The sequence below is a fragment of the Lagopus muta genome, chromosome 6 (genome assembly GCF_023343835.1).
Source record: "Lagopus muta isolate bLagMut1 chromosome 6, bLagMut1 primary, whole genome shotgun sequence".
In the NCBI taxonomy this organism is placed as follows: Eukaryota; Metazoa; Chordata; class Aves; order Galliformes; family Phasianidae; genus Lagopus; species Lagopus muta.
Window position 1 is genome coordinate 29408685 of NC_064438.1, and position 14741 is coordinate 29423425.

Consider the following 14741-nt stretch of genomic DNA (forward strand, 5'->3'; position numbering starts at 1 on the left):
TTAACAACCAAAACAAGGCAGTTAATTTCTTAAATTACCCATACTTGGTAAAAAGCATTTATCTTTCAACTTTGTTTTGCAGAAATTTTTTTGTACACTGTAGAACAAAATAGATTTTGTTCTACAGATAAATAGATTTTGTCTACAGATAAAATTTGTAGACAAAATTCTGTTTGTCTTTTTTCATTGTTGTTCAGATAAACTGCAGTGTGTGAGTCATTTTAATGAAAGTTACCAAAGAACAAAACTACTTATAGATGGATTTATAAGTTTGAGAGGAAGTTAAACAGAAGAAGCATAAGTTGAAGTTGATAGATACTATAGCTATTTAAAACTGGATTTAGAAGAATGCTAATTGCATAAATCCAAAACAGCAGTCTGCAGTTGTCTAATTCCATAAGTGTCATGATTTTATGCCTTTCCAGCTGACACCAAAATTCCCTAGACACTTGTATTGCTGCTTCTCTGCATCTTCACAGCTGTTGCTCTCTGTAGAGAATTGGGTGCCTGGTGGGTGCCATAGTTTCATTGTCATCGTCACATTAGAAAAGTCAATGCTAAGTTCTTCATGATGCCTAATTTAATAGGTGCAGCCTGATTGTATCTGGCACTGTGACATGACTGGGCTTGTATATACCTACACATAATTTCAGCTGTTAACATTTTTGAAGGTAAGTGGAGGAGAAAATAGCTATGTCAGCTTTCAGAAACTTGGCTGCTTAGTGTGGAAGCTTTGTACTGGATCTTTTAGTTCTACATTCTTGATTGTGGTTATTTGTACCTTGATACCATCACTTCAGTACATATGTGGAACAGTGAAGGCAGGTCCAATTCTGGGTTTGCTTATGTGAATTCGTTCTAAACATCTTTTGTTTTCAAGTCCCTTTAACAGTTGCCTTTTCAAAAAGCAGGAAGTAACATGCATCAGTAGCTGAGAAATTAGCAACTACTTTGAATCTGGAGAGCTTCCTTTCAAAAGGCATACATTTCTACATGTTCTAAACTCATTGGTGCTCATGGTCTTCGTGAAACAGCTGTGATTATCATGATTGATATCCTCTAATATTGTTATAAACTAGAAGTTTTCATGCTTTTTTTTTTTTTTTTTTTTTTTTTTTTTTTTAAACAACTTTGAATCTTAAAGCATCAGTTCTGGTATCTGAAAGAAGATGGGCCATAGAGAAAAATGAGAATTCTTTTAGTGAATGTCTTTTGGAGGCGGACGCAAGTATGATATTCACGATACTCATTATCATGCTAACTCTTCTCTTGAACATGGCATTTTTGTTTTATTTTGCAGCTGTCTAGATGTCATCTAGATAGTTAAATTGTCTTTTGTATATGTTAAGATAAAGTGCATTTGTGTTTAGTACTCTGCTATCTTTTTTTCTTTAACCTTCAGCAGGGCTGGTATGAGAATGCCTTTTTCAGCTCTGATTTGATATCTTATTGTACTTCAGTACTGCTGAAAACTTTTTCTGAGTGTGTCTAGAGTTGTTACAGGAAATAAGTCGCATTTGGAAAAGCAGAAACTGGTATCAGTGGCATCGCTCTTCTATTAGTCTGTGTTGAAATTCCTTCTGATTTCCATGAGGTGGAATTTTCATCTGCTGTGGTTAAGTAGAACATAATGTACTAGTGATGGGAAATATTGGGAAAAAAAATGTTAATGTGTAACCATCTGCTTATGTTTTTGTTTAGAATTTTAGAAGTAATTGAAATGAAATTAATTTAAATGTTGCATATCATAAAGAAGCACATTCTTTTCTTCCAAGAATTTCATTAGATATAACTTTCAAAGAGCAAGCACTTAATCACCATTGGCTCAGTGGGAGAGATGCTTCCTGCTGCTTATAGATGCATTGGCAGGATATAGGAAATATTCTCCAACTCTGAAATCTTTAACAACTGGATTTAATTATTGTACAGTACCATAGCTGAGCTGTTAGAGTGAAGCATACAGATTCATCTTTTTGTGCAATCAGAACAGCTGGATTCAGAATGCTTTTCCATGACTAATGTTTTCTTTTACATGGAAATGTTTCTCATCAGAACTTAATTTCTCTCTGAAACATTTCTTTGTTTTGGTGCCAACTTAATTAAAAATTTAAAAAATGCTTTTGTCTTTCTCAGTGTTTTTTGGAAGAACAAATTAAATTGAATATAATCCTAGAAGAGACAGGAAAATGGTAGGATGAAAGAATATGAAGTGTAAAATTGAGTATGAGGAATACAGTTACCAACTTGAACAACTGGAAAACTACCTGAAAATAAAATGAAATGGAGGTTATGATTAAAGATCTGTTCATTTTTACCTTATGAAGATAATTACTTCCATGTTTTTGCAGTCTTGGTGAGTTCTTTCATACCTGATTGGCTTCCTTTTGTCAGAGAAATAATTCTCTTTTTCAATTACCACACCAAACTATAGTCAACAGTTCAAATAATTAGTCAAAAGAATGGAAGATTCTGAACTCACACTGATATTTTCATTAATGACCTGCTTTATAGCCTGCATTCTATGCCTCCTCTTCATCAAAACAGAAGAGTTTTACAGCTCTCTCTTCTTCTAGGCATATTTAGAAGTAGGTGAACATGTCAGTCTGTTTTGTGACTCAAAAAGATTCCATGGTACCAGTAGATTTCATTTGGTTGCTTTTTACTTTTGCTTTTAATTTTGAGAATTTTGGAGAAAAGGAAATCCAAAACATAAATTTAGCCATTTAAAATACTGGATATTACTGTTTATGCTATGGCATTGTACTGTGGCTTTAGCAGTTGCTACGTGTAATACTTTTTATTTCCTACATCGTCTTAGTAGGTTTGTAGATTTTAATCTCTAATGAAGAAAAACTTAAAATTTTTGAAGAATTTGAAACATCAACAGTAAAATATTTTTCATGATATAGTGCTTCCTTTCATCCAGATATCTTCAGGAAAAAAAATAAAAAATGAGTGAGTGGAGAAAAGCTGTATGAACTTTGCTCATGTGGTGCGAGTTCTGATCACTTACTACTCAGGGATGAGGTAAATGAGACTGCTGAGATCTGCTTCTGTGGAAGCAGTGGTTTAACCCTCCGCAGTTCAAGGTACGAACTGATTAAGAACAATTACGAAAAGAATACAGAGTGAAACAGGAAAAACAATCACTGTGCTACTGTACAAATCTGTCGTGCACAATGGAACTTGACAATTGCTCCGTGAGGCCCTCAGATCTCATAACCAGATTAGAAGAAATAGAAATCTGGTTACAGAATGTTCAGAAGCATGGAATAGCTTCCATGCAAGAACTGACTTAGCAACATTCTTCAGTTTGGAAAAACGAATAAGAGGAAGTGTGATTGAAGTATACAAAATTATACTTGTCAGAGAGAGTAAATACTGACAGTTATTTGCCATCTTATCTAATGCAAGAACTGGAAGAATCAAATGAAACCAGAAAGTGGCAGATTCAAACAACTGAAATGTTTTTCTGACAACTATGACTCTGCCAGAAGCCGCTGGGGATGCAAAAGTATACATTGTTCAAAACACGAGTGAACACGTTTATAGAACAGAGATCTTTCAAAGGTTGCTCTGTGTCAAAGCTCAGTCTTTGTCATGAAAGTAGGTTCATGAACTACAGTTGTTTTAGTCTGGGGTAGAACACTAAGAAATTATCACTACAGATTTGTTGTTTCTATTCCAGTGTGTATGTATCCCTTGTAGGGTCTTGCTGAAGATAGGCTGGTGTTGGAAACAGCCTTTCTTATACTTTTTGTTTGTTATGCATTTCTGAAGACTTCATCAAGATCACTGTAAAAATAGTTTGCTATTAACAAAGGCTTACTTTTCAATGATGAATACGCTGTAACATTTTCAGAACGAAATTAAGTGAAAATGTTCTCAAATCTCTCTTATAAAAAATTTGGAATAATTTTTAGTTTTTATTTTACACTATCAATTTGTGTCATCCCCATCTTTCCTTCCCATTCTTTTCCTGAAACTGCAGAGAAAAATGTATTTTATTAGTATTGTATTGTCTTCAACTGCATTCTGTAAGTATTTTTTTACTCTGACCTTTAGAGATAAAGAAATTTCAGAAAAATTGTGCAAGGCTTTCCAGCTTTATGTTTTCCTCTAGTTATTAGCTTCCATCCTCCCCTTTGTCCCCAGTGGTTTGAAGAATTATTTAACTTGTATTAAAATCCCTGGAAGAGTAAAGTCATGCAAAAGCAATCTATTTTACTAGAGGGAAAGTGAGTGTTTGTTTTGGGCTTCTTTGCTGACTTTGTGTTTATATTGTGGTCATAAAGATCCTATTCATGTTTCATATATTAATGAACACAAGTTTAAATAAGTCCTCTGTTTTATGTTCTGTGTTCTGTCGTGTTTTCTTGCAATTGGGCATCAAGTTTAATTAATAATCTCTTTCTATAGAGAAGCCAACCTTTATAAACACTCATTATTAACAGATTTTGGCTTTAGGTGGTCCACATTAAACTTGAGTTTAGAGAAATTCTAGTCACTATCAGATGCTGCCACTTATATCTATGTCTGTTACAGGAAAAATCTGGGATTGTGGTACAGCCAACTGTCACTGATTTGAATATTGAATAAAGATTGCACTGTGTTAATTTTATTTTCAGGCACAGTAGTTTAAGTCTGAGAGCTCACAATTACTTTTTTTTATGTTCAGAAGAAATGTTTTCAGATACTTATATGTTGCAGTTGACAAATTTTTTATATGTTGCAGTTGACAAATTACAAAGTTAATTTTCCTTTCCAATTAGACACGCTATCTGAATTGTTTTCCTCATATATGTTTATTAAACTGCTTCTGGAAAAAAGAAAAAAAAAAAAGGAATGAAAAGTATGTTTTTTTAAAATGATTGCTCATGTTCTTTTGGATTGAACTGACTAATAGTTTTTTTTTATTATTATTATTATTCAACTTACTTGGATTCTTATATAGGATCCTTGATTTGCAACAGAAAGCCCAGCTTTTTTTCCAACTACAGTGTAACTTTGCCATTTGGTTTTGGCAAATAGTTGTCATTCTTAATAATCTGAATTCCATTCTGTTCTTGTATGTAATAGTACTACATTGAACTTTTGATGTATTCAGCATTGTTATTAATTGCAAAATCTGAACCAAAAATACTGTAGGATATGAGAATGTGTAACCCAAGAGTATAATGACAGCAGTACATCTATCTTGCACTTGAACTCAGAGGATTTTTTTAGTTTACCATGATGTCCAGGAAACAAGGCCTATTTCAATTTTGATTCTTTCATTCTCTTCTGAGAGTTGTCAGCAATGGCCTAATTCTGGTCCCAGTATCATTGACAGGGAGCGAGCTTTTGAACCGCTACTTCTCAATGCATTTTTATGTTTCTCATAGAACTTAACCATCAAAGAAATTCCTCTTTGAATGTGATGAAGGCTTTTTACTGAATTAAGTCCAGCCTAACATTTAGCTATCGGATTTGAAAATATGCGTAATAAAAATTATGCATTTCCCAAATTTGAAACTTATACATTATTCTATAGATTTCCATGTTTTGCTGATGTAAATCAAATGAACATTCTTCAGGCTTTGAAGCAAAAAAAAAATTAATTTTTGCCTATTCTTCTTTTTATCAGGAGTCTCTGGTTTATGCAAACAGAAACCTAGAAGTAATTCCAGGTGAAAAGGTTCTACGAGACAATAAAGAATATCGTGATCAACAAAACCGTCTGAAAGAAATAGATCATCAGCTGAAATCTTTAGAGAGAAATTTTGTAAGTCTCTTTTTTTTTTCTTTTTTTTTTTTTTCAGCTTGAAAACTTTGGAATTTATCATACCTTACACCTTAACAAGAAAATCCCATTTTGAAACCTTCTGTAAATTCCTGAAAGAGTTCCTGGGGAAGTAAACATGCAATTAATAGTGCCTTTCGAAGTGGAAAAAAAATTACTCTGCCCTCTTGCCTGGAGGAGGAGGTACCATTTATAAACAAACATGTACAAATACATCTTCAAAACATTTATTTTGGGGGCTGTATAATTCATTATTTGTTAGAGGACCCGGTGCGATTTACTTCTACTAAATTCATTTGGTATATTTTTGTGCTCAGTTTTCATTTGATGCATGAATTTCTTAGAAACAGGAGTCATTAAAATATGGGCATGCAAGGAGAATGGTTGTTGAAGTATAATCATTACTGTTTTAGAACAAATACATCGCATCTCATCTTTGTTACTACTTTGAGTAAAAGTGAATGTGGAACATACAACTTAAAATATATGAAGATCCTATTATTAATCTCTTAGTCTGAAATTCTGTTTGTTCCTAAGTATAGAGTCAAAATTGACAAGTCCAAACTTGCAGAACTACGTGCCACACTCAAATAGTATATTACAATTCTTTTCAATGAGTATAATTTATTACATTACTCAAGTTACAATAAGGAAGTATAACTAAAGTATAACTAAAAAATCTAGTCATGGGGAAACCTCAAGGACTTGATTTTTTTTTTTTTTTTTATAGTCCTCTTTGACATACACTTTGTAAGTGTGCTTTTTGATCTGTGCTGTTTAATCTTAAAGAGCTATGAAGCAATTGGTAGAGAAGATAACTAGGGAGGAAATATATAAATTATTCAAAGCTAGATGAAGTCCTAAGGTAGAACGTCTGTCATTTGGTCTGAAAACCAATGTTAGCATTTGTTTATATGCTGGATCCTTCATAGATCTTTTTATGAGCAAAGAATGAAAGTCGTCAAATCATGGTTTTTTTCATTATTTTAATATATATATTTTGTGCAAAACTTTGAAGGCTTCTCTTACTCACATGAGATCTTTAATGGAAAGCTCAAAAGAACTTTATTACTGAGCTGCCACTGGTGACCAAAAATTGGGCACACATGCATGTTTTTCAGTTGTGAACATTTTTATTTAGTGTTATGCTTCTGCTTTGAGATAGGAAGGCTTTTCTTTCCCCTCTGCATAGAAGGTGCTATGTGGGGAAGATGAACTAGTTCAGCAGTGTGTAAGAAACCAAAGTGATATGAATGCTAGCATGGATAGAATCATAGATTGGCTTGGGTTGGAAGGGACCCCAAGGACCATCAAGTTGCAACCCCCCTGCTATAGGTAAGGCCACCAACTTTTACATCTGGTAAAATGGTAAATCTGGTACAAACTGGACCAGATTGACCAGGACCCATCCAACCTGGCCTTGACCACCTCCAGGGACAGAGCATCTCTGGTCTGTGCCAGCACCTCACCAGTCTGTCTGTAAAGAACTTCCCCCTAACATTCAATCTAAGCCTTCCTTCCTTGTGCTTAAAACCATTCCCCCTTGTCCTATCACTATCTACCCTCATAAAAACTTGATTCACCTCCTGTTTATAATCCCCTTTTAAATACTGGAAGGCTGCAATGAAGTCTCCTCTCAGCCTTCTCTTCTCCAGTCTGAGCAAGCTCAGCTCCCCCAGCCTATCTTCATAATAACCCGAAAAAGCTGGATTTTTACGAGATACCATGAATATTTTGCTATGTTAGCAAGAGGTATCAGTACCTATAATTAAGATGAAAGAGCTATGCACGTGGCAAAGTCGGTGACTGGGGTCAGTGAACATAGGGTTACCAAAAGTAATGCTTGATCAAACTGACTGCTTTCTGTGATGCAGTGACTATATTTACCTGATGAACTGGAGGGTAGGAGTTGCAGTAACATGGACTGCGGGTTGAAGAGAGGACTGACAGGATCCTTAAGAAATTCTTCAACGGCAAAAGTAGAGAGGAATAACTCTCAACAACAGTATAAGCTGGAGCCTGACTGGCTGGGGAGCAGTCTGATGGAAGGGACCTGGCATTGACTACCTGTGAGCCAGCAGCATGCCTTGTGGGTGTGAAGAGTAACAGACTGTTTGACTGTGACAGCATGAGCATAGTCAAAAGATTAAGGAGACAATTACGTTTGTTTATTCATTACTCTTTAGACTTTGTTTGAAGTATTGCGTCCAGGACAGAGCTGTAGTATCTTTACTGATTTACTTGATGGGAGGACGAGAGAACATTGTTCATAAATTGAAATGAGGAGTTTCTAATTGAATTTAAAGAAAAAGAAAACTACCTCTGAGGGTAACTGAGAATGGGAAGCAGGTTGCCTGGAGAGGCTGCAACATACCGTCCTTAAAAAATATTGCAGACTTGACTGGACAAAATAGTAAACTGTTGAGTGTTTCAGTGATCTCAGAGCTGACCTTACTTTGAGCAAGAGGTTGGTCTAGAGATGACCTCATGTTCTCCTAACCTGATGATTTTTTGATTCTACAAGAGAAAGGATCAAGAATTTGTACACATTTCACAGATGGAAACTTCTATTATCACTGCATTGAAAGGAAAAAGGGTAACTTTTTAATGGCTGTATATTGTGTAAATCAATTTCTTCTTTGCAGACCAAAGCCCATATAGTCCACCTTTGGCTTCAGTAGTGGGCTTACCTTCTACAGTAGTCAGAATTATGATAAATATTATTCCTGTTGTCTTTTATTGCCCCCTTAAAGGAATCTCCAGTGCATATCAAAAGCTCTAGGGATCAGATAACAGCATGACTGCAGTGGTATAATTTCATTTACTGATAGTGCTATAGCTACAGTTGCAAGAATTTTTGCTGTTGTTTATATACGCAGTGTTAGTGCTGGCTGTACTGGAACTACACATCTGATATGATTAGACATCTAGCAGCTGTAACGCTGACATGGATACAACCATGTGCATTCTGATCTTTGCATTGAAGAAAAATAAAGTAGCCAATTAACAGACATCCTTACTGGCACTAGTTCCTTTTACATACTTGGAGTGTACGAGAATAAGATATCGAACAAAGGGGCAGTCAGTGATCAGTTTAGAGATCACTCGTTTGCATGTGTGCCACAACAGTCAGCATATTTAGCTCTTTTCTGCTCAAAATACTGAAACAATAGTAGAACTTCTTTTAATGCACTGCTCTACTATGTTACAGTTAGCTAAAAAATGTGAAGCAAAAGCTAGAATTATGTAGAACTTCAGTATACCGAGTAGGTTAATGGGTAGGCAGATAAAATAAGTCTGTGTGTTGTCATCTTTTCCTGGTCATTGGCCTTGATATCACTTTTTATCACCACTGACCTTGTCAGTGAGGCAAGCACAATCTGAGGAAGTGCGTCTGGGAACTGTGCTAGTCTACAACAGGCCTGGGAAATGCAGTGAACTGCTGACTCATTCAGATGTTTTGAATATAAATGGGTCTGTTCCAAGACTTGATCGGGTTATAACAGTATATTTTGTTATCAGTCTACTTTCAAAATTTTCAACATAGTGAACATTCTTCCTTGCCTAGACTGTGTATTTAGAACTCTAAATTGATTGACTGTAGTACCAGAAGGTGCTACTTTTCTAGCTTTACACACTTAATACTGGGTAGTCTTATTTCTGGAAAATGCTGTTATTACTAAGGAAAATTGAATGAAATAGAAGGTATCTCCTGATGCAAGATGCTGGCATATTTCCAAAATAATTATTTCAGGAGATAACATTTGCAATTCAATAGATGGCACTCTTCACTATATGTCAGTGGAGGAATGCCTAGGCATGGTTCTAGGGAATGCTGTACTGGTGAAAATGTCATTTCAATGTTATAAAATACAGACTGTGGGAAATCTCTCATTTCTGACAAGTTAATTTTATAGCTTAGCTAATTAAATTGTCTGTTTAAAATTCATGCATTTAAAATTCTTTTCTATTTTCTAAACCACTGCAATTTGCTGTGTAAAACTGGAAATAAATGCTGTGAGGCTGGTGGATGCAATTTGTCAGAAGTTTGAAATGTTAATTCTGGATGTAGAGTTGTATTGGGCTTTATTGTTTTAAAATACAGGTTTTTACAGATCTGCTGAGGGATGAGTTTTAATCATTTATTTAAAGAAGTCTCTCTGGTAATTCATTTTTGTTTGTGTTCTGTTTTGGTGGCTAGATTAAACAGCAGAGTTTAATTGAATATATTAGGGACTAACTTGCAGTAGGCATAGAAATAACTTTGGAAAAAGTTGAGAGTCTTGGGGGTAGAATGCTGCATTACTTCCACTACTGTAGTATGAAGGAATTATTCAAGTGGCTTTGTACAACTGCAGATTTACTCTGCCCTGTCCTTCATAGAGGAAGAATATATTCATAGTATTTCTGGAGCAGGCTATTTAGTAGATGCTGACTTCTGAAATTATAATGTTTATGGATCCCTCTACTACACCTTATCTTGTATGTACTGTTTAATGGCTTCAGTAAAGACAGAGTCCACAAAGCAAGACTGGAAGATAAGACTGAAATCATTACAAAGATAAGGCTACAGTCATTATGAAAAACAGCAACACTACAGAAAATCTACTGAAGTATATGCTTGAAGTAAAGAAACTTTGGGCTTTGCAATCAGAGTTTCTCCTTTACTTTGTAAAAATTGTCCCCAGTGAATTAATACACCAAAGAATGTGTTGTCTGCACTGTTGAAATGCATTGTGAAATTTCAATCTGAAATGTGTCTGTACTGTGGTTTCTGGGTCCTTGTTGGAGTTTCTTTTTAGGCTTTAGTTTGACCTTAGTTCACTTGTTCTTCATTTGAAACCATGGCTGACTCTCTCCACATTCTTTCATCTTTCAGTTTCCTGGAAACCATTGAGCTTATCTTTGTTTGGTGAATTGCATTGTTAACTGCTGCTTCAAAAAATGTTCAGCTGCCAAATGCGTGTTGCTGAGCGTTAATGAAAAGAATTTTATATAGAAAGAATAATAAATGTAGTTATTTTTGAACTGGGGCTTCTACTAGTTGGCCATGTGTGATAATCTAGTAGCATGTTTGGTGAGGTGCTGAATTTCTTCGTAGCAGATAGTAGTTTTGAATGTGTGTCCAAGCAAGCTGTTAGGATAATTTCACCTTTGCTAAGTATGAGATGTTAATTTAAATGTCTTCCACTGGAGGCTCATTCCTCGATGCCAAAAGCAAGCACCAGATGTTGTTTTGATGTCTTTGTTAAATATATAAATTCAAATACCCTTCAAGTACATTATATGTATGTATCCTACAAATTTTATATATATATATATATATATATATATAATATAGATATGTATAAATACACACCTGTGTACATATTAACATTAGTTAACTGAGAAACTGGTATTTTAAAAAGAAAAAGTTTGCTTATTTTTTAAAAAAGAAAAAGTTTGCTTATTTCCTGTGAATCCTTTTAAGCCACAAATTAAATTTGGTTGGATCAATCTTAAATGTAGTATCATCAGGTGCTTGTGTATGCCTAGAATTTTTTTCCCACAAGTTTAGACAAATTGGTGGCCAAATTCTGTATGTGATTGTGCCTTTTCTCATAACATATAATAAAATTATACATAATCTGAAGTTTCCTGAATAACTGAACTTTGCAGGAAGGTGAGGGATTAAAATAGGTGGTGTGGAATGAAAATACAAAGACAGTAAATATCATTAACAGTCAGTGTCTTCAAGAAATATTGCCTGCAGGATCTTAATCCAGAAGTAATGATTCTTATCTTTGTGATGCAGAATAATGCATATTTGTGAGCTAGGAAATCACAGGATAAAACTCATTATTTTTTGCTGGAAAATTTCTTAAAAAACATTTTGTGGTGTAGTGTGCATCAGGATAGTGACAGATCTTGGTTATTTATATAATTTTATGCAAGCTTTTCCACTGCAGCTGACGGAATTCAGTGTACCTGTACCATTTTGTTCTATTATTCCTTTGGAAAATATCTAACAAGTGCTTAAGTTGCTTACTAAATTGTCATCAAGTTTTAAACTGAACTCATTCATTCAAATTTTACAGGATTTCATTCTCATTAAGTGATTCTAAGATATTTTTTCAGAATAAGTAGCATTATTTTCACCTGAGAGAAAATATTAGCATGAAAACTAAGTGTTCCTTATGTAACAGTTACTGCACATATGAAGGGAGTAGTAAGTTAAAAAGTGCAGTAATAAAATGTAAAGATTCCACTCATTATTAAAATTTCCTCTTTACTGATTGTTTTTCTACTATTGGCAAGAATGAAGCAGCTGCTGGAAGTGTTAATTACTGATGATTTGAAAACAAATAACATTAACTTAATAAAATTCAACAAATGTTGTCTATAAAATAGCTATTTAATACCAAATTATAGTAAAATATTAATCAGTTAAAATTTTACTGATGCTCCCATTTTATGTGGATAATTACTAAATGCTAGAGCCAGTTAAATTACATCCAAGCAAAAGTAAGTAATGTTGTGAATTTGCACCAAAGGCACTCAGAAATATTTGTTATGCTTTGATATTGTATATGAGAAATCATTGCTGGCATTTGTCACTCTCAGGGAGACTTGTAGAAAATATAACGTTTTAAAATAATGGTCAGATTCTCTATTAATTTGATGTGCTGATCTTCTTCATCTCAGAATGCATTTTCCAATTGTACTGAGGAAGATTCTACTAATGGTTTGCATCAGAAGGCGTAGGAGAAAAATGAGAAGCAACTCCTTTCCCATGCTTCTCTCAGCTGCTTTTGAACAAAGGAAGTCTTTTGTTTTGCTCTCACGCCTCTATATTTGTTACCATTCTCTATTCCAATATCTTCCGTATAATTTGATTTTATTCTGTAGAGTTGACTGTAGAATTTTTTTATTGTCTTTTTCTGCTATTTTTTCTTTCTTGTCTTTTTCTTTTTTGGTCGACCTCTCACATAACTAGTGGGAATAGCCCACTAGTTGTGCTATGGGAGATTCAGCTTGGATGTTAGGAGAAACTTCTCCAAAATAGTGGTTAGGTGCTAGAATGGACTGGTCAGCAAAGTGGTGGAGTCACTGGCCCTGGGGATGTTAAAGAAATGTTTAGGTATTGTACTGAGGGGCATGGTTTAGTCTGGAAATACTGAGTAGGTGGATGGTTGGACTGGATGATCTTGGAGGTCTTTTCCAACCTTGGTGATTCTATGATTCTGTACCTGTTTTTGTATGGATACAGATTTGTTTGGGATTTTTTCTCCTTTCTCTTCCTGTGTTCATATATCACTTTACACAGTGGTTCAGTGTAGTAACTATGGCTTCTAGCTGTGGTGGTATTAAAACAATGATTAATAATTTCTCTGGTATGTATGGGTATTTGCAGCATAAGGTTTCAATCATTAAGCGTGTCCTTTTGAGGAAAGGAGGGTGTTTGCCTGTTGTCACACATGTCTATTGGGAAATCCAGGGATTGTTCATTATTTGCTGCCAGTTAGTATCGTTAAACTCTATAGGAAAGAAACCTTGTTTCTATTGGCCTGCTTTCACCCTCTGCAATAAGAAAGAATATTCTTTCTTCAACAATTTTGTTTTACCTTTATTTGTAGATTTCTCCTTTGCTCAAGAGGATGACCCAACTCTTATATCATACAAGTTCAAAGGGAGGAAGGATATAATCTTTCCTGTGGTGAAATTAAGATACTCATCCGGGAACACAAAATTCAGGGTCCAAACAGTGTGAGTTAGAAGGGTGATAGTAGGAACCTGCCCTTAGAGAAAGCTATGCTGGTTATCCCACTGTAGTCCAGTGATGGCAAAATGGTCCTCTGGAAGAAAAGGTAGCATTATGAACACTGCCTTATGTATACTTTCTTTATATACATTTTGAAATACTTTAATGCAAAATGTATAAACAGATCAGTGTGAAGGGTCTAGTAACATAGTTTTGGAGACAGCAGTCTTATCTTTGATCAAGATACCAAAAACCCTGAGTTTTATTTTCCTTAGCTTTGAGGCTGTGGTGAAGAGAAGTTTTTGTTCAGTCTTGCTTATACCCTTGCATTTGAAGTCTCTGCTCATAAAGAGGGGAAGATTGAGTTTAGAACTCACTTTTTGGGCATGTACTTCAGTAATTATGAAAGGCAAGTGTAATTGTCATTAGGCAAGCTGATTGCATTTACCTAAAAAGCATTCCTACTTTGTGACAAATGCTGGTCTTTCACACAATTTTCTTAATTTTTAACAGCGGGGCTGCAAGTTCTTATCTGACTCATTTCCACTGTCTAATTTAGTTTTTGCTGTTATTTCTCCTCCTTCCAATATTTGTCAATTTCAGGACTGTTCTGCTTACAAATATTATAAAATGTACATTGGTATATAGTACTGTATGATAGTGGTAGCTATTTTTTTTCTCCTGGACTGCATATTTATGGATGTATGCTTGCTTAATGGTGTCTTACCTTAGTTTCACCTATTCATATAGTAACTAGAGAAAAACAATTGTACTAAGTTGTCATTGGAAGACTGAAGATACTAACCTGAACTTTGTAAGAAATGTTTTCCTCTACTTCCTCATATGATACACTATTATTTTTCTAATCTGTCAACTACGTTTGGGAATGAAGAGGTTTATATGAATTTCTTCCACATATGAAGTTGGAAGTTACACGCTTTTAAATTATTCTGTCAGGAATGCTTGCACTATATCTTCACAGGCTTTACAGGCTGTTTTTGTTTGTTTTTGTACGCCCTCTGTGACCACTCATTTGTTAGAGCACCTCCACATTCTTCATGCAGTTTTCTTCTTTTTCTGACATTTCGGGGAGCTCCTGATCCCTTTCTGGTGGGATTTGGTTGTTGATATCAATGGCATGTAGACTTTCCTGCCTTTGCTGTTGGTAGTCTTTGGTTAAAGCTGAAAGGCTGTAGACTTTTGTCTGAGTGAATTCAT

General features: G+C 34.8%; 1 protein-coding gene across 1 annotated transcript in view; it reads left to right on the forward strand.

The window, feature by feature from the left end:
• FSIP1 (fibrous sheath interacting protein 1) overlaps positions 1-14741 on the forward strand; it is a 73753-nt gene that overhangs the window by 18190 nt on the left and 40822 nt on the right. Inside the window, exon 11 of the mRNA XM_048947459.1 lies at positions 5627-5764. Coding sequence (XP_048803416.1) covers positions 5627-5764 — 138 coding nt within the window. The remainder of the gene's footprint in view (positions 1-5626; positions 5765-14741) is intronic.